The sequence below is a fragment of the Oncorhynchus clarkii genome, chromosome 21 (genome assembly GCF_045791955.1).
Source record: "Oncorhynchus clarkii lewisi isolate Uvic-CL-2024 chromosome 21, UVic_Ocla_1.0, whole genome shotgun sequence".
NCBI classification, from domain to species: domain Eukaryota; kingdom Metazoa; phylum Chordata; class Actinopteri; order Salmoniformes; family Salmonidae; genus Oncorhynchus; species Oncorhynchus clarkii.
Genome location: NC_092167.1, coordinates 43,311,416 through 43,332,213, shown reverse-complemented (window position 1 = coordinate 43,332,213; position 20,798 = coordinate 43,311,416). Strand labels below are relative to the sequence as shown.

The window sequence follows — 20,798 nt, the reverse complement described above, 5'->3', positions numbered from 1 at the left end:
TTATAGGACAATTTTCAGTGTTAAATACGCAGTGTTAATTTGAACATTCTTCAAAATCACTGGGAAGTGATTATCGTTTCTGACACCGAGTACCGATATGCCTGGTCTTCCACTCACCCGTCCAACTGAAGCCCAGGTGGTCGGCTATTATTTCCAACCGTTCCTCCTTCCTCTCGGCTTCATCCTGGGAATCTACTGTAAATGCCACCACAACAGCAGGAGAGCCGTGAGAGGATTGGCCGCACAAGGATGGACAGGCAAAGTCACATTCACGTTAGAAAGAAAACACTATCTTCAACTGAGCACATGAGGAAAACGTCTTCACTGGCTTTATTGTGCTCGGTGGTGCAATAAGGTTAACTATTTGAAGGTATGTGTGGATAATTAACAATAACTGAAATGGACATGTGTATAGCTTGGTGTATAGCTTCTTATTACACTATGATGTTGGTTCATAGATTAGCAATACCATAAAAGTGATCCCCGTGCAATTTTCAGGACTGTAAACTAATTTAAAAAAAAACAAATGGCATTGAAATAAATTGCAGAAGTTCACCAGCAACAACATTGTAACAGCTCAGGAAAAATGATTGTGGTTTCTTCTCTCATTTTATATAATTCAGCTTTACTCCTACAGCCTAATTTGGTTAATAAAATATATTTGATACTAAATCTGACTATGACAAATTATGTCAATGACATCAAAATAAAACTGATCCTTCAATCCTTCAATTATTTAAATGATTGAATTGATTCCCTGCCTAAGTCAATCTAGAGATAAAAAAAGAGAAAAAAGAAAAGAGACACAGCCACAAACACAAGACACAGCTCAAACACCACAGAAGCAACCACAAAGAGTATTTAGTTACACGTCACCTTAGCTACAAGACACAGAGAAGCGGCACCGTTTACGGCTAGCACGCTAGCAACGCACAATAGAGAGAGAGAGAACGAGCCCCTTAAGGAGGGGGGGTACCTTGACTTCTGATTGTATCGTCGGGAATCCGTTGCATCTGCGTGTCAACAGGGTCATCCCACAGGGGTCTAATGGGATAGACATCTCCGGAAGCAGGGAACTGTATTTCGGGAAAAGTCTCACTCTCTATGACAGAAAGGTTTATGCCGCTGCTCTCATCATTCGAGACAGCAGCCTCCTGCTCTTTGTTTTTCTCGTCCTGAGGAAATCTCTCAACTAGCTTTGTAACTTTGTCGCTAATCTTATCGACAAACTCTATAGACTTCTTGCGCGGCTCGCTTTTATCTTTGGCGGGGGTGGAAGTGTGAGATGTCTGACCAAGCTTGCCTCTAACTGGCAGCCTAGATTGGAAACCAAAGCCCGACTTTGGCTTGGTGGAGTAGTCATCGCTCATGGGACGACCCAGGTCCTTTTTAGATGATGACTTGTCTGCCTCACAGAAGCTCTTGGCTTTGGAAGACGACGTCTTGGTTTTGGGTACAGCAGAGGGACCTGTATCTGTCTCAGACTTTCTCCTCAAGTCCTTTTTAAATGGGACCTTGAGCTTTGCGTCCTGGAATGACTCAGTACGTTTAACTGATGGCTCAGGCTTGACAGGGCTAGCCTTGCCCTTGACAGGTATTCTCGATTTGGACTCTAAAGCGGGAGTCTCTTTTTTAGGACTAGCTGAAGAGGGGGATGCAGGGGATGTAAAGGAGGAAGCAGTTCTAATCTGACTTTGGGGGCCAGCCTTGGCTGGGGTTTTAGTTAGGATCTTTGGAACATTTTCAGTAGAAGTTGGGGTTTTGGTCTTTTCTGTGGTTTGGGGGAGTTCTATGACCGAATGCTGCTCCTCTGGAGAGGAGTCAGAGGACTCTTGGTCCTGTTCTGGGTACACTGATCGAGTGACAGTGGTTACTGCTGTCTCAACATCTGTTATCATTGGATCGAGGGAACTAGTTTCTACCTCTAGGGGGGTCTCCTCTACAATTATGTCTGGTTTCACCTCTACAGTTTCAGGAGACACTGGTGATACTGGGTCTTTGTCTTTCTTAGTGGTCTTAGCTGAGGCAGAAAGACCCATTCTAGGGATTCTAGACTTAGAAGCATCTGATTTTGAGGGGGAGGCAGCTGCAGCTTCACTACCTTTCTGATCGTCCTCTGTCGAGGCACGGTGTGTGGGATCTGAAGCATCTTTCGCCTGTTCCTCGTCTTCCTCCACTTTTATTTGCAGAGTCAGGTTGAGTCCGATTTCACTTTCTGTTTGGACTCCTCTATCTCCTGGCTCATCTTTGACCTCTTCAGCTAGCGCCTCCTCTAGGGGCTGCTCGCCTATCTGGAAGAAGGCAAAGCCCTCGTCCTCATAGCTCCGTTTGGTCATGTCAATAGCTCCGCTCCGAGTCATCTCAAAGAGCTTCCCCTCTTGGAAGAGGAATGGATTGGGCTCGCTGGTTGGCGTGCTTTCCTCCGTGGGGCTCCTTCCTGGGGTGGTGTCCGGGGTTGCCCCCTGGGACTGCCGGTCTACAATCAGACCCAAGATCTTCTGTTCTTCCTCTTTGACGCGGGCCGCAAAAGCATCATCGTCTTCGCGCATGGCACTCCAAGGGTCTGCCTCTGCTCTGGCGGTTACGCCCTTTGACTCGGTTCTGGGAGGTTCCTCTTCCTCATCGTCTTCCTCTGTGTCATCATAGATGCAGATCTCGGGTTTGAATGTTTCCCTCAATTGTCCAATGACAGCAGTGGAGGACGTTTCTACCTCAGGAGCTCCTGAGTGCCTCCTGTGATCTCCTTTCACTTCGTCAGTTATATTACTCTCTATTTGACAGGGAGCTTTTACAGCAGCTGTCTGCAGACTGCCTGCATCTGCTTCTTTCCCTCCCCCATCATCCTCCTGGCTTTCCCTTGATTTCCTCAAACTTTCCTCCTTCTGCTCATCGGTTATGTTTGCAGCCCCCTCAGAGCTAGAAGACACGGTAACCGTTTTAGCTAAACTGTCTTCCGTGTCATCCATGTCTTTGCGTGACTGAACTGATTGTGGGACATGCTGCTCTGAGACAGATTGAGGTCCCTCCACTGCTACCATTGTAGCTGTGCTCTTGGCTTCTGTGTGGTGGATTCCTTCATGCACACCTGCTGGAAAAGGAGAGGGAGGTTGTACTTTAATAAGGGATTCAACAGAAAGAGCTAACTCTGAGGTCTCCTTGGCCCTATTGAGCCCACTCTCATTTGCGGACTCTAGTTCAACTGTTTTGAAGCTATCATCCCCTGCTTCATCACCTGCCAAGGCAATGACATATTTTCTAGAGTTCTTTTTGGCTCTGGTGTCCTGATCCACTTCCTCAAATGTTTTTTTGGGGGCTGACATTTTAAACATCTCATCCTCTGGGATGAATTTCCTCTGTGCTTCTGCCTCATCATCCTCTTCCTTTGAGTATTCGGGGATGAAAGCTGGTATGGACACCACAGATGACATGTGGTCAGGGGTTTTGGGGTTTACCTCATAACTTACCTCTTCAGAACTAGGGGTTTCGGGGGAGAGGGGACTCTTACCAGAACTTTCCATCTGTGACGAAGTCTGCTCGATACTGTCATCATCGTTGGCACTAGCCTCCTGGTCCCTGCGTAGCCTACTACGCAACACGTCTGGGGGGAAGTCTGAGGCTTTGGTGGGTTCTGGGTGTCTAGAGGACCCACTGGGCTGATCTAGAACGGGAGGGAACGTTTTCTGCTCTACAGGGCTGCTTTCTAAGGAGTCACAACAGGGGGATTCCTTTGTTGGGCTGGGCTCGATGGAGTCTGGGGTCCTATGGGAGGAGTCGTCTTCCATGAGGGGACTATCCTCGTCTAGAGAGTCTCTGTGGCTTATGGTCAAAGATTCGTCGGCTAAGGGACTGAGGGTATCTGGGTCTTTTAAAGGCAATTCTAAGCTTCCTTGATGCTGGGTAGAGGAACTAGAAGCAAGGGTCATAGCTACAGCTGATGCTAGCTTGTCAACAGGGCTCTCCTCATCCCTAAGGAAGCTCTCTAAAGTCTCTGAAACTCTCTTTGTAAGCTTTCTCGTTTTAGATGGCTTAGACTCGCCCGTCTGAAAATATATGGACTCACTCGTGGTGCGGTCGTCTGCAGCCTCACTGGGAGAGACAGGAAGGGTCATTTCTGTTGATGGCTGGTCATCAGTGGTCCCCACACCGGAGTCTCCAGACTTGTCCTTGGCTTTATTGTCACCTTTGACAGCTATAGTAGCAGCTGTTGAGTTTTTAGTGGACTGGTCAGTATTTTTTGGAGAGAGGGAGAGACTGTCAGGGCTTGTTCCAGGGGTGGCTAAGCCCTCGTGTTTGAGGCTATCCTCTGAGCTAAGGTGAGGAGGACTACCATCACCCAGGCTGGCACTGGGAGAGTCTGCCACACCCTCATGTTTCAAACTATCAGAGCTATCATAGAGGGAAATATTCAGAAACTCTACGGTTTCAGTTAGGTCTGACTGGGCAGCAGGACTACCCTCTACAGAGGTCTGCTTAAACTGTTGGTACTCTGGATTGTCCTCAAGCTCTGCTTTAATTTCAGCACCAAAGTCTTTGGAGTGCTTTCTGTGTGGGCTAATTTGCTCATCTTTGGCTCTGTGGTGCTCGCCAGGAATGGCGTCCAGTGATAATTCCCGTTCGTAACGGATTGTGGTGGCTTTGATAGTGGATTTTGACTGTTTGGGCTGTACTTCTGATTCTGTTGTTTCATGCTCTGTAGAGGTGTGGGTTTTGAGCTCGAAAAGTCCAGACTTTCTCTTTGAGGGGTCCTGCCCCTTTTGGAAGGATCGCATGAGCTCCCTTACTGACATAGTCTCCTGCAGCTTCTCAGACTCAGTTTTGGGGGACTTAGGGTGGCCCTGTTTAGCGGTGTCCTGTTTTGCAGGGCTCTGTTTCAATTTAAGGGTGGTTTCTTCGGTCCTTTGAGGGATTTTGCTCTCCACTGCAACCTTTGAGGGTTTGGTGCTAGTTGGCTTTTGACCCTTCTGCTCTGCCTCCACTTTCTGCTGAAGGGCTTTGACTTTGTCTTTTATGGACCCAATGGGGGTCTCCTCAACTACTGGGGACACAGGTGACACTGGTTTACGGTCTGTGGGTGCACTTAGGAGAGCATCCCCATAGTTAGATTCCTCCGCCTGTTCCTGGTCTTTTCCTTTCCTCCTGACTGGCTTTTTGAGTTCAACAGCAGGAGTTTTGATTGTAGCTGTTGTTGTTATTGTCGTTGTGGTTCTTTTCACGCTTTTGCGCAGGACGACCTCTGTGAATTTCTCTTGGACCACATCCTCCTGAGCTGCTGCATTTGAGCCCTCAGGTACATCCAGGAGATATTCTTTGAGTTCACCAGTCAGGTGTGTGTTCATGCCAGACACGTCTTTGATGGCTTTAGGTCTGGGAATCCCTCTGTTTACTCGGACTTCATGTAGAATAGGTTCCTGGGGTTCTAAGGACGACATCTTTTTGGCCTCCTCTATCTCACAGTCTGAGAGGAGGATCCACTCTTCATTCATTCCGGCTGCTATTGCTGCCCCCTCTGCTACCTCACCCTCCAATGTTCCACTCCTGAGTATCTTGCCCACTTTCTCCAAATCCTCTTTGACCTTCTCCATGATTTCAAACGGCTCGCCCTGAACCTCCTCAGCCCCTTTCTCCAGACCGCTCCCTTCCAGAGAACTGGATTTGTCAGTGGAATCCGTGGTTAGGATAGCTGTCATTTTGATCAGGTCTTGTTTCAGCTCAGACACATCGGAGAGAAGGTCCGGATCTCTTTTCTGGACTGTCGTCGACGTAATGTCTTCGTCATCTTCCATTTTGGCAAGAGGACAATTAAGGTGCAAAAAAAATTGAAATTGAAATGAAAAAGAGACAGACATTGGAGAATGTGGTCAGGACAGGAACAGGAATAGTTCAAACTTTCAGGATTCAAAGGGTAAAGCAGGGTCACAGTGACATCTACAGAATGTATCAAAGGAAGGGGCTTTTGATCCACTGGGGTTCTTTGGCGGCAAATACTGCAGCAAAGCAAAAAGCCAGCTAAATCATAACGATGGGAAGGAAATGAGCAGGAAATAACTTGCTTATACACATATTCTGCACATTCACGCTCACAACACAAAAGCGCAAACATATCTAAAATAAGTACTCGATCAAACAAACGATGAGCAACAACAGACACCCACAAATCAACAAAAGATAAGGAAACAGGGAAACAAACAAAGGGATAACAACATATAGGTAGACAGACATCTCAAGATTGTCTACAGAGAGAAAGAGAAAAACATGTTTTAAAAAACAATTTTAAAAATGCTATTTTGTCCTCAGAGAAGAAAGCCAGTGATAGCTGGAATGTCGCTAAGACTGTCTGCGAGTGGTCTGAGTGAGGAAGGGCAAACGGAAAACTAGCTGCCTTGGCAGAGAGGTTTTTATGTTTTATTTATTTATTGGTCTGTTAACTCATTTACCGCCTGGTGATGTCACTAGGCGGGCCAAAACTCCATCCCACAAAAACAGGTGGAACTTTCAGGCGGTCTTTTCAAACAGCTCTTGCACTAAAAGGACATGATCATCATTTCCACAATTCCACAATATTATTCCAACTTCACAGTGTGGAAATATATATGTAAAACACAAGGAAATCACGTTTTTGACTGCACTGGGCCTTTAAGGAAATGTATGTTCTAAAACAGGATTGTTTTAAGGGAAGGGCATGTGGTCCTTTTAGAGGACTATATCCATTCCTTATACTAACTTAAACTAACTTAAACTAACTTGCACTAACGTATACAAACTTTCTCAAACATAACTGAAGAGAAAATTAAAAATCATAATGAGAGTAGCAACAGTGTATTAAAACAAATTCAAATAGAGATTGAAAAGTAATTCAAAGATCAATGTTAAAGCAAACCAAAGAGTCAATATAACTCTCACACTTGACACACACACATACACACTCATGTAAAGCCAAGTTATTTCCACGCAAAGCAAAGGGGAAAGTTGACATGCAGCCTCTGGTGAAGAGTGAGTGGAGCAAATTGAAAGTGATTCATTTAATCAATGAAATAAAACTAGCAAACACTTGCAAATCTACATTTTACATTTGTCAAAGAGTGGTTAATTTAGGTATTCACATTCAATAGTGTGATGAGTTGTAGTCTACTGTTTTCTCAGACTATGACTACAAAAGGTGAATCTAATGCATCTATTCCATATTATGTTTGACATGTGTATGCAAATTGCCACATGCGTCATGCATACACTGTTCAACGTAATGAAGTTGAATTGAACAAATAACATTGTGTACATTACATTGTCTATCCGTTTATGTAAGATCTGTATGTGCTGTACATGTATGTTTTGAAGGTAAGTGCACACAGAAATGTATTCTATATTATGTATATTGCATAAATATGTAGATATCCAGCTATGCTGAGGCACATGACCATGATTAGTGATCAATTAGTCAATCAATTAATCAATTAGATGCAAAGGGAAAATATTATCCATATATGGGTAGGGAATGAAGGATGGGATCTGGAGGGCTGGGAAAGCTAGACGACAGTTTGCTTTGCCATTAGGGTACTAGAATTACTATGGGGGTACTATTCTGTTGTCACATAAACAACACCAAGTTATGAATTACAGTTTGTTTGAACTCTCTCTCTCCATGTGTCCCAAATTCAAAATGGCAGAGAGGAGGGAGTCAGCATGAAGACACTGGTGCAGCGGTGTGTGACATGAGAAATGGATGAAGTTCATGCCCGATGAAGTTGTTGGCATAACCTTGGCTGAGTGGAGTGAAAGGTTGTGTTGTTTTGTTTTTGTGACAAAGACAAAACATGTAGAACTTAAAGGACTTTGAAAAAGTATTGCATTGTGCTACAGCGTTTGCAAACAAGGGTCCTATGAAGCTCAACGTTTATGCATTAGCTCTGGTAAACCATTCTGTACTGTTCTCTACAAAGGTCAGCTAGCATAACATCATTAGCAATGTCTAAATCTATGGCATGGTTCTAATGCACTTATCAAAGAAATGTTCTAGTCATAATGTTTTAGTAATGCAGCCATATTATAACAGTTCAAAGTTAAACGGCATGTCTATAAAAGTTTTAGTATAGCTGAGAGAAAAAACATGTTAATTAAAGGAGTTATCAAAGAATGGTATAATACTTACATTTCTGGAGCGTCCTGCTGATCTGTATAGAGGAATACAGAAATTGCACTATGAATATAATTTAAATCATTGTGTATGAAAATTCTAGGCAAGATTTTGTACACATTTGCTACACGAAGGAAATAAGTACTATAATTGGACATTGAACTGCTACTAATATCTAAAGATGGATGCTCTAATACCAAACAAGCACAATGATTGATCAGTAATAACATGGAACACGGAGAGCCATATGCTAAATATATAATTGTATATATATATATATATATAGATACATGGCCCTTTCTAATACCTAATATAAGAGCTAAATGGCAGACAAAGAAGTGGACGTCTAGTGACAAGCTTCTAGCCTGAAAAGAGCATGTAAAGAACATTACAAAATGAACACTAGTCAGCGGGGGAGAAATGGGGAGAGAGGCACAATGTTACCTCTTCCTCAGCCTCTTGGTCTGAATCAGATTCCTTTGGGGTGCAAGAAGCAGAAAGAAAGAAAGGAAGATAGGTAGATAGATAGATAGATAGTTAGATAGTTAGACAGATAGACAGATAGAGAAAAAAGAGAGTGGGCAAAGCAAAGTTACCATAGTGACGTCTTTGAAGGTAGGTGGCCAATCAATGTGTTTTTTTTGGCAGGGTGGTTCAGAGTAAACATAACATATCAGTATTAAAGGAGAATGGATTCATGCTACACTATAGGACAACTACCAGTACTTACATATAGTACTGCTGGTTGCTTGTAGTTAGTTAATAAATCACAGTTACCACTAAAACCGCTGAAACAGTCATTTTGACTGCTCATGCCCCCCTTCGTCCTTGACTTTCCTAAATAAGTCTATATAACACACTATCGTTGTTAGAATCTTATTATCACAAACAAAACTGGAGTTAGAACCAGTTTTAAAAGGGGAAGTCATTAAATGGAATGGTCCCCCCCACTTCTTCCAACAGTTGAAAGTGCAGTGCCCACTTGATAATCCCCCCGACAATTGCCTCAAAGCTGTCTCGTTAGCTAACGTTACATGACGTGTGTACAACACCCGTTGAATATGACCTGTGTCAGTAAACATCTGCAAAAAAAGCATAATGAAATTGTTGCCAGCAGAGCTGGTTAGGCTGTTTTCATGTTATCCAGAGGTAAACAAGTCATTGGCCAGAGCGTCAAGTGTGCACCCCGAAACGAGATGGGTGGGGCTAAAACTTAAGAGGGTGGGGACGATGCTGAATGGGTGTAGACAAAGTAGAGCTCCTCACTAGATACCAAAACATTCAAAGGCCATTTTCTCAAAAGTGAGTTTACAAGTTGATCAACTTTCAAAGCAGAAGTACTTTCCCATTGTTCCTCAAATGCAGTGTATGATATACGATTTTGTAGCTCTGAGTCTCTACTTTTATCCAATGTAAAAAACACTATTTCAAATTTTGGTACATAAAACCGAATCCAGGTGGTGAGACACATTTATCCATTCTAATTATAGGCCTAAAATGGTATGTACCTTATATCAGTTCCCCAAATCAAAGCAGATTTATCAGTCTACCCTGGCCTACTTGGAGTAGGCGGCACAGTGAGAGCGTGCGTAATTGTACATGCTGAACGGCTTTCAATCTCTTGGAAAATAACCACACGAGGCAGCAGTCACGAGTGTCTGAGAATGTGTTGATGAGGCTTGTGGAACATTATGTTGGCAGGGGGAGCAATGTCACCATGGACAATTTATTCAATTCACTTCACTTGTCATTGGCGAACAAGTTGCTTGCAAAGAAAGCAAGTCTGGCCGGCACCATGAACAAAGTGAGTCCGGAGCCCCGTCCCTTTGCTCAAAATAAGGCACCTGCACAGCAGTTGTATTCCACAATGGTGCAGAAGAATGACAAAACAACAACACTGTCATGACTTCCGCCGAAGTCGGCTCCTCTCCTTGTTCGGGCGGCGTTCGGTGGTCGACATCACCGGCTTTCTAGCCATCGCCGATCCATTTTTCATGTATCCATTTGTTTTGTCTTGTTCCCTGCACACCTGGTAAAGTGTGCGCCTGTTCACAAATCTCTGCTCTCCTGCACCTGACTTTGCTACCAGTACGCACACACCTGACAAGGACACAATCAGGAGAAAACAGGATACTATTACGCACTGCAACCAAACAAAGGTACGTCAAAGTGTGTCAAGCAAGTGAAAGTTACAACAATTGTGTCAACTGTTAGGACAAGGGATAACAGCTAAATGAAATCCAATTTATGCCACTGTGTGAAGATGCACACAATCAGAAGCTTACAATAATAGACTATTTTTGACTGCTGTCATATCGACATACAGTATATTCATTATAATGCTATTATTGCTTTGGGCCGAGTTTCACTGTTTATCAAGGCTACTTGGCTCTTATAATGATGTTTAGGCTACTGAAGTTTTCATCATTTGACTGTGCTTCTTGGTGGTTGGGGTATTTTAGTTTATTTTGTCGATATAAAAATAAGCTGGTACCATGTTCCAATGCATATGCTTTCTGTTTCATAGTTGTAACAAAAGCACTCCATGAATAAAATGTAACATTTTTGTGTTTCTACATACAGAAACAGAAACTAATGACGATGAAATTTGTGTTATTTAAAATCAAATACAAGTCGTATTCTAATGTTAACCAAGGCTTTCGTAAAAACAACCAAATGATTATTTTTGCTATAGGTATATATTAAATAAATCCAGCCCAGTCACGGACCAGGATGTCTTGCTCCCAGACAGACTAAATAACTTTTTTGCCCGCTTTGAGGACAATACAGTGCCACTGACACGGCCCGCAACTAAAACATGCGGACTCTCCTTCACTGCAGCCGACGTGAGGACAACATTTAAACGTGTCAACCCTCGCAAGGCTGCAGGCCCAGACGGCATCCCCAGCCGTGCCCTCAGAGCATGCGCAGACCAGCTGGCTGGTGTGTTTACGGACATATTCAATCAATCCCTATCCCAGTCTGTTGTTCCCACATGCTTCAAGAGGGCCACCATTGTTCCTGTTCCCAAGAAAGCTAAGGTAACTGAGCTAAATGACTACCGCCCCGTAGCACTCACTTCCGTCATCATGAAGTGCTTTGAGAGACTAGTCAAGGACCATATCACCTCCACCCTACCTGACACCCTAGACCCACTCCAATTTGCTTACCGCCCAAATAGGTCCACAGACAATGCAATCTCAACCACACTGCACACTGCCCTAACGAAACAGCAGAGGGAACACCCCCCTATCCACATTGATGGAACAGTAGTGGAGAGGGTAGTAAGTTTTAAGTTCCTCGGCGTACACATCACAGACAAACTGAATTGGTCCACCCACACAGACAGCATCGTGAAGAAGGCGCAGCAGCGCCTCTTCAAACTCAGGAGGCTGAAGAAATTTGGTTTGTCACCAAAAGCACTCACAAACTTCTACAGATGCACAATCGAGAGCATCCTGTCGGGCTGTATCACCGCCTGGTACGGCAACTGCTCCGCCCACAACCGTAAGGCTCTCCAGAGGGTAGTGAGGTCTGCACAACGCATCACCGGGGGCAAACTACCTGCCCTCCAGGACAACAACCACCCGAGCCACTGCCTGTTCACCCCGCTATCATCCAGAAGGCGAGGTCAGTACAGGTGCATCAAAGCTGGCTGAAAAGACTGAAAAACAGCTTCTATCTCAAGGCCATCAGACTGTTAAACAGCCACCACTAACATTGAGTGGCTGCTGCCAACACACTGACTCAACTCCAGCCACTTTAATAATGGGAATTGATGGGAAATGATGTAAAATATATCACTAGCCACTTTAAACAATGCTACCTAATATAATGTTTACATACCCTACATTATTCATCTCATATGTATATGTATATACTGTACTCTATTTCATCTACTGCATCTTTATGTAACACATGTATCACTAGCCACTTTAACTATGCCACTTTGTTTACATACTCATCTCACATGTATATACTGCACTCAATACCATCTACTGTATCTTGCCTATGCCGCTCTGTACCATCACTCATTCATATATCTTTATGTACATATTCTTTATCCCCTTACACTTGTGTCTATAAGGTAGTAGTTTTGGAATTGTTAGCTAGATTACTTGTTGGTTATTACTGCATTGTCGGAACTAGAAGCACAAGCATTTCGCTACACTCGCATTAACATCTGCTAACCATGTGTATGTGACAAATCATATTTGATTTGATTTGATTTGATGTGATATTAAATATATTAATTACACTGTTAGAATGTTAGCTTGAAAGGGGGTCCCTCCAGGCCCAGCGGAACTAGTGTTAAAAGGTGTAGTAATGATTTTAATCATACAGACAGACAGAATAACAGATTTGGTCACAGGTTATGACCCCAATATAACACCAAATTAAAGGAAGATAACATGCTATGAGAACTGTCATTGCCTGTCACGTATGCATATTTTGCATGTTAGTATGCAAACTACACACCTGTAGAATGTACCTGTGGGAGATGCTAGTTAGGTACTGGAATACTCAGTAATTCTTGAAGTCAATCAATCTTTTAAACTTACAGGAAAAATTAAACCAAAATTCCTATAATTGATATTGTTAAAAAACATTAATATGTGGGAACAATACTTTTTGTGAACAAATGTTTCATTTTGTCGTTATAATAATGTTGGTAGCGGCAAAATGCAATGCACCCTGGACTGAAGAGGCAGAAAAATAGGAGAAATGTGGTGGACCGGGACATTTCTCGAGGTAGGAATATCTAAAAAATATGATCAATGGCTCATTCGAGAGAAGATATGACATTGGCCAGTGGTGAAATCTGACATGTTTGATAGACGTTTTCACGATCTAAAAGTCGTAATCCTATTAACAGTGAGCGCGACTTCATCGCAGTGCTACGTCATACTGGTCGAAATTATGCCTGCTTGAACGACAATAGCTACAGATACACATGAAAACATGAAATGGCCCCGAGAATCGATAGAACATCGCTCAAAGACAGATGCACAAAAACATTATAACATTCAAAAATGGGTGAATCTGTCCTTCAACATTAAGTAAGGAATTCTGAACACTCAGGCATGTAATGGTAACTGTCGGTGTGCTATACAGCACTCAGACTTGTTCCTATACAGGTCACATGGTCAGGAACAATTCCAGGTCCGAGGTGTATCCTAAGCTGTGTGTTCAGGGGGAGGAAGCGTTAAGGTGTTCTCACCTTTGAGTAGGACGGTAGTGTGATGTTCAGGTTGCATATTGCATTGTGGGCCAGACTTCTATAAGACCGGGGTTCCTTCAAAAAGGACAGACGGCCACACGGATCCTGAGTGTTGTCTCGGATCTGTGGAATCATCGACATCATTATCGTCAATCAGTCAACCAATCAACATACAGTATACGATAAATTACTAGTTTGTAATGAATTAAATTATATGGATGAGTGTTGAAAGATGGTAGAGTAACGTTAACCTTGATGAAGAGTGCCAGCCTGTTCTCTTTGAAAGCAAAGAAGCTGAAGAGATGGTGCTGGCCACTCTTGGTGAGAGGGACCAGGTTGCCGAAGCAGTCTGCATAAATGGGTTTGCCCTCTAGGACCTGAGGAAAGGAATCAACAGACATTAATCCTAGCTGAGTATAGAAAAATACCAAATCGTTGCCTGCTAGTCATCAACAGCAAGACCTACGAAGAGATCACACTGTACTGATATTTCACGACTAAAAAAAACCTCTACAATAACACCTCTAATATAACACCTCTAATATAACACCTCTACTATAACACCTCTACTATAACACCTCTACTATAACACCTCCCTCTACTATAACAGCTCTACTATAACACCTCTATTATAACACCTCTATTATAACACCTCTATTATAACACCTCTACTATAACACCTCTACTATAACACCTCCCTCTACTATAACCCCTCCCTCTACTATAACAACTCCCTCTACTATAACACCTCTACTATAACACCTCTACTATAACAGCTCTACTATAACACCTCCCTCTACTATAACACCTCCCTCTACTATAACACCTCTACTATAACACCTCTACTATAACACCTCTATTATAACACCTCCCTCTACTATAACACCTCCCTCTACTATAACACCTCTACTATAACACCTCTACTATAACACCTCTACTATAACACCTCTACTATAACACCTCCCTCTACTATAACTACTCTATTATAACACCTCTATTATAACACCTCCCTCTACTATAACACCTCTACTATAACACCTCTACTATAACACATCTACTATAACACCTCTATTATAACACCTCCCTCTACTATAACACCTCTACTATAACATCTCTATTATAACACATCTACTATAACACCTCTACTATAACACCTCTATTATAACACCTCTATTATAACACCTCCCTCTACTATAACACCTCTACTATAACACCTCTACTATAACACCTCTACTATAACACCTCTATTATAACACCTCTACTATAACACCTCTACTATAACACCTCCCTCTACTATAACACCTCTATTATAACACCTCTATTATAACACCTCTACTATAACATCTCCCTCTACTATAACACCTCTATTATAACACCTCTATTATAAAACCTCCCTCTACTATAACACCTCTATTATAACACCTCTATTATAACACCTCCCTCTACTATAACACCTCTACTATAACACCTCTACTATAACACCTCTACTATAACACCTCTATTATAACACCTCCCTCTACTATAACACCTCTACTATAACACCTCTATTATAACACCTCCCTCTACTAAACACCTCTACTATAACATCTCTATTATAACACCTCTACTATAACACCTTTACTATAACACCTCCCTCTACTATAACACCTCTATTATAACACCTCCCTCTACTATACCACCTCTATTATAACACCTCTATTATAACACCTCCCTCTACTATAACACCTCTACTATAACACCTCTACTATAACACCTCTATTATAACACCTCTACTATAACACCTCTACTATAACACCTCTACTATAACACCTCTATTATAACACCTCCCTCTACTATAACACCTCTACTATAACATCTCTATTATAACACCTCTATTATAACACATCTATTATAACACCTCCCTCTACTATAACACCTCTATTATAACACCTCTACTATAACACCTCTACTATAACACCTCCCTCTACTATAACACCTCTATTATAACACCTCTACTATAACACCTCTACTATAACACCTCTACTATAACACCTCTACTATAACACCTCTACTTTTACACCTACCTCTACATCTCTGCTTCTGGCCACCTCAGTGAAGTTCTCCTGCTGTTCCAAGGTTTTGTCCATCTTGTCGTCCGTCATGCAGAAGCAGCGGAGCCGTGCCTCTATGGGGTCATGGGTCTTTGCGAAGATAACGAACTTGGCCATGTAGGGAACGCAGATGGTCTCCCTGTAGACTGAAGTGGAGAAACTGACCGACTCCTGCGCCTGCCGACAGTCTATCAGCCAGAACCTGGCCGACACGTTGGTCGTGAAGGAGACACAGTCGTTGATGAATGTTAGGGGAGTGGTTCCTGTAATGTCCTCCCATTGGGCTGGCGTCGTTCCACCTATGAAGAAGAATACATTTGAGGAATGTTAAAAGGATAACTACAGAAATTATAGTTTGTGTGTGCCAACAGTCTGTGTGTGTTTGTGTGTGTGTGCGTGTGTGTGTGTGTGTGAGTGTACATTGTAGAATAGTAGTGAAGACATCAAAACTATGAAATAACACATATGGAATCATGGAGCAACCAAAAAAATGTAAAAAATAAATAAATATATTTTATATTTGAGATCCTTCAAAGTAGCCACCCTTGCCTTGATGACAGCTTTGCACACTTGGCATTCTCTCAACCAGCTTCATGAGGTAGTCACATGGAATGCGATTCAATTAACAGGTGTGCCTTGTTAAAAAGTTAATTTGTGGAATTTCTTTCCTGCATTTCAGACAATCAGTTGTGTTGTGACAAGGTAGGGGTGGTATTCAGAAGATAGCTCTGTTTGGTAATAGACCAAGTCCATATTATGGCATGAACGCCTCAAATAAGCAAAGAGAAACGACAGTCCATCATTACTTTAATACATAAAAATCTGTCAATCCGGAAATGTTCAAAAAATTTGAACGTTTCTTCAAGTGCAGTTGCAAAAACCATCAAGTGATATGATGAAACTGGCTCTCATGAGGAGGAAAGGAAGACCCAGAGTTACCTCTGCTGCTGAGAATAAGTTAATTAGAATTAACTGAATCTCAGATTGCAGCCCAAATCAATTTTTCACAGAGTTCAAGTAACAGACACATCTCAGCATAAACTGTTCAGAGGACACTGCATGAATCAGGACTTCATGGTCAAATTGCTGCAAAGAAACCACTACTAAAGGACATCAATAATAAGAAAAGACTTACTTGGACCAAAAAACATGAGCAATGGACATTAGACCGGTGGAAATCTGTCCTTTCGTCTGATGTGTCCAAATTTGAGATGTTTGGTTCCAACCACCATGTCTTTGTGAGACACAGAAGAGGTGAACGGATGATCTCCACATATGTGGTTCCCACCGTGAAGCATGGAGGAGGAGGTGTGATGGTGTGGGGGTGCTTTGCTCGTGACACTGTCTGTGATTTATTTAGAATTCAAGGCACACATAACCAGCATGGCTACCACAGCATTGCAGCAAAAAGCCATCCCATGTGGTTTGCGCTTAGTGGGACTATCATTTGTTTTTCAACAGGACACTGCTGTGTAAGGGGATATTTGACCAATAAGGAGAGTGATGGAGTGCTGTATCAGATGACCTGGCCATCATAATCACCCGACTTCACCCCAATTGAGATGGTTTGGGATGAGTTGGACCGCAGAGCGAAATAAAAACCGCCAACAAGTGCTCAGGATATGTGGGAACTCCTTCAAGACTGTTGGATAAGCATTCCATGTTGAGAGGTTGAGAGAATGCCAAGAGTGTGCAAAGCTGTGATCAAGACAAAGGGTGGTTACTTTGAAGAGTCTCAAATATAAAATGTAATTTGAATTTGTTGAACACTTTTTTGGTTACTACATGATTCCATATACAGTTGAAGTCGGAAGTTTACATACACTTAGGTTGGAATCATTAAAACTAATTTTTCAACCACTCCACAAATTTCTTGTTAACAGACTATAGATTTGGCAAGTCGGTTAGGACATCTACTTTGTGCATGACACAAGTCATTTTTCCAACAATTGTTTACAGACAGATTATTTCACTTATAATTCACTGTATCACAATTCCAGTGGGTCAGATGTTTACATACACTAAGTTGAATGGGGCTTTAAACAGCTTGGAAAATTCCAGAAAATTATGTAATGGCTTTAGAAGCTTTTGATAGGCTACTTGACATCATTTGAGTCAATTGGAGGTGTACCTGTGGATGTATTTCAAGGCCTACCTTCAAACTCAGTGCCTCTTTGCTTGACATCATGGGAAAATCAAAAGAAATCAGCCAAAAAAAACTGTAGACCTCCACAAGTCTGGTTCATCCTTGGGAGCAATTTCCAAATGCCTGAAGGTACCACGTTCATCTGTACAAACAATATAGTACGCAAGTATAAACACCATGGGACTTACCACTCAGGTAGGAGACGCGCTCTGTCATCTGAGATGAATGTACTTTGGTGCGAAAAGTGCAAATCAATCCCCGGAACAACAGCAAAGGACCTTATGAATATACTGGAGGAAACGGGTACAAAATTATCTATATCCACAGTGAAACGAGTCCTATATCGACATAACCTGAAAGGCCGCTCAGCCACTGCTCCAAAACCGCCATTAAAAAGCCAGACTACGGTTTGCAACTGCACATGGGGACAAAGATTGTACTTTTTGGAGAAATGTCCTCTGGTCTGATGAAACAAAAATATAACTTTTTGGCCATAATGACCATCGTTATGTTTGGAGGAAAAAGGGTGAGGCTTGCAAGCCGAAGAACAGCATCCCAACCATGATGCACGGGGGTGTCAGCATCATGTTGTGGGGGTGCTTTGCTGCAGGTGGGTTGGTGTACTTCACAAAATAGATGGCATCATAAAGTAGGAAAATTATGTGGATATATTAAAGCAACATCTCAAGACATCAGTCAGGAAGTTAAAGCTTGGTCGCAAATGGGTCTTCCAAATGGACAATGACCCCAAGCATACTTCCAAAGTTGTGGCAAAATGGCTTAAAGTCAATAAAGTCAAGGTATTGGAGTGGCCATCACAAAGCCCTGACCTCAATCCTATAGAAAATTTGTGGGCAGAACTGAAAAAGCGTGTGCGAGCAAGGAGGCCTACAAACCTGACTCGGTTACACCAGCCCTGTCAGGAGGAATGGGCCAAAATTCACCCAACGTATTGTGGGAAGCTTGTGGAAGGCTGCCCGAAACGTTTGACCCAAGTTAAACAATTTAAAGGCAATGCTAATTGAGGTAATGTAAACTTCTAACCAACTGGAAATGTGATGAAAGAAATAAAAGCTAAACATAAATAATTCTCTCTACTATTATTCTGACATTTTACATTCTTACAATAAAGTGGTGATCCTAACTGACCTAAAACAGGGAATTGTTACTAGGATTAAATGTCAGGAATTGTGAAACTGAGTTCAAATGTATTTAGCTAAGGTGGATGTCAACTTCTGACTTCAACTGTATGTTATTTCATAGTTTTGATGTCTTCACTATTGCCCTACAATGTAGAAAATATTAAAAATAAAGAAAAACCCTTGAATGAGTAGGTGTGTCCAACCTTTTGACTGGTACTGTATATGCACGTGTGCAGTTAATCTGCCCTCTCTCTAACCTGTGATACTACAAAGCAGGCGCAGGGTGGGCTGGTCCCCGCCGAAGCCATTGACCACAGGGTCAGTGTTACTCTTGGGGATAGGGATGGTCATGGTTATGGGTTTATGGAATTTCCTTCTCCGGGGCTCCAGGGTCACAATGGGGCTGAATGTCGCCTTGTTTCCCAGGAGCTTCCTCACCATGTCCACATTCATTGGCTGAGCCTGGTGGTGACAGATTACCGTGTTAGTAGTAGTTTAACATTAGTGTAACCGACAGTAGGATCTTCCTTGGGGCCAAAACAAGGACGTGCTTGACTGAGCTTGTCTTGTGCAACCAATGAAATAGTCCCAAAACTGCATGCTCCACCTTTCTGGCAATCCAAGCAGGTTCAATCAAATGTTTGAAGTAATCCAAATATAAAAATAAATCATATTTGGACCCAGTTCTTGTAATCAAACCAGTCAGAAGCAAGTCAGGTTGTGTGTTACAGTGGTGTGAAGTACTTAAGTAAAAACACTTTAAAGTACTACTTAAGTAGTTTTTGGGGGTATCTGTTCTTTACTATTTATATTTTTGACAACTTTTACTTTTACTCCACTATATTCCTGAAGGAAATAATGTATGTTTAACTCCATACATTTTCCCTGACACCTAAAAAGTACCAACAGTATCAATATAACACTTTGTTAACCCTTCTGCCTCTGATCTGGCAGACTCACGAAACACAAATACTGTGGATGTAAATGATGTCTGAGTATTGGAGTGTGCCCCTGTCTGTCCATAATGAAAAAATAATAAGGAAATTGTGCCGTTCTGGTTCGCTTAATATAAGGAATTTGATGAATAGCAACCACTTTAACTTTGTACTTTTACTCAAGTATGCCGATGTAGCACATTTTCTACCACTGTACTTAAGTATATTTAAAACCAGATACTTTTAGAGTTTTACTCAAGTAGTATTTTACTGGGTAACTTTCACTTTTACTTGAGTCATTTTCTGTTAAGATCTATTTACTTTTACTCCAGTATGACATGTGAGGACCTTTTTCCCACCAGGGGTTTGTTATTACCTGGAGTCCCACTCTGATCCGCTTGGTGAGGGCTCCCTCTGGGAAGACAGCTTGGACCTGAGGCATCACCGTGCTGCTCAGGACGCCCCCCTCTGGACCGATCAGGCTACTGTCCTGCTTGACCCGGGACACCACCGCAAAGTACTGGGGGAAGTCCCTGGTGATGATGCGGCAGATACGCTTCTTCTCCAGCTCCTCTGGAGGGTCCAGTTCTGGAGACGAGGACAGAAGGGATGGTTGTTAATAGTACACTGATACAGATTATGACCCTGTTGTAATACTCCCTCCTTGGAGTAATCGCTGCTCAAACGACTGGGTTGGTGTAAGCTATATAGTGAAATCTTCACTTTCACCTATAGAGACATTTTAGATGAGTGAATACTCCAAGTAAAGTAGGCAGGATGGATTGTGTTTCCAATGTCTTTAGGCAGGGGCCAATGGGCCTTTAATTAGGATGATCACTAAGTGTTGTCTCACGCTGATGACATCACACTCACCCTCGTCCATGCCGTTGAGGATCTGGTTGAGTTCCTCCCCGGTGTGTTCACAGTGGTGCTCCTTCCAGCTCTCTCCTGTCTCGCTGCGTAAGATCACCAGCTCCCTCTCCTTCCCCCTCAGGGCAGCGAAGTGAGGGATCTCCACCAGCACAGGACTGCGACCAGGGATTGAAGCATGGTGAGTGTAGGAGTGGGGGGTTATGTGTGGGAGTGGGGGGTTGTGTGTGTGGGGGAGGCGGGAGCACGATGTATGTATGTGTGTG

General features: G+C 42.6%; 1 protein-coding gene across 1 annotated transcript in view; it reads right to left on the bottom strand.

The window, feature by feature from the left end:
- Positions 1 to 20,798, bottom strand: part of LOC139379080 (ankyrin-2-like) — a 136,859-nt gene that overhangs the window by 24,800 nt on the left and 91,261 nt on the right. Inside the window, exons 30-40 of the mRNA XM_071121850.1 lie at positions 20,536 to 20,690; positions 20,039 to 20,250; positions 18,985 to 19,189; positions 15,413 to 15,738; positions 13,601 to 13,726; positions 13,350 to 13,472; positions 8,573 to 8,605; positions 8,144 to 8,165; positions 3,506 to 5,776; positions 977 to 3,088; positions 118 to 195 (exon numbers count right to left, since the gene is read on the bottom strand). Of these exons, the coding sequence (XP_070977951.1) occupies positions 118 to 195; positions 977 to 3,088; positions 3,506 to 5,776; positions 8,144 to 8,165; positions 8,573 to 8,605; positions 13,350 to 13,472; positions 13,601 to 13,726; positions 15,413 to 15,738; positions 18,985 to 19,189; positions 20,039 to 20,250; positions 20,536 to 20,690 (5,663 nt within the window). The remainder of the gene's footprint in view (positions 1 to 117; positions 196 to 976; positions 3,089 to 3,505; positions 5,777 to 8,143; positions 8,166 to 8,572; positions 8,606 to 13,349; positions 13,473 to 13,600; positions 13,727 to 15,412; positions 15,739 to 18,984; positions 19,190 to 20,038; positions 20,251 to 20,535; positions 20,691 to 20,798) is intronic.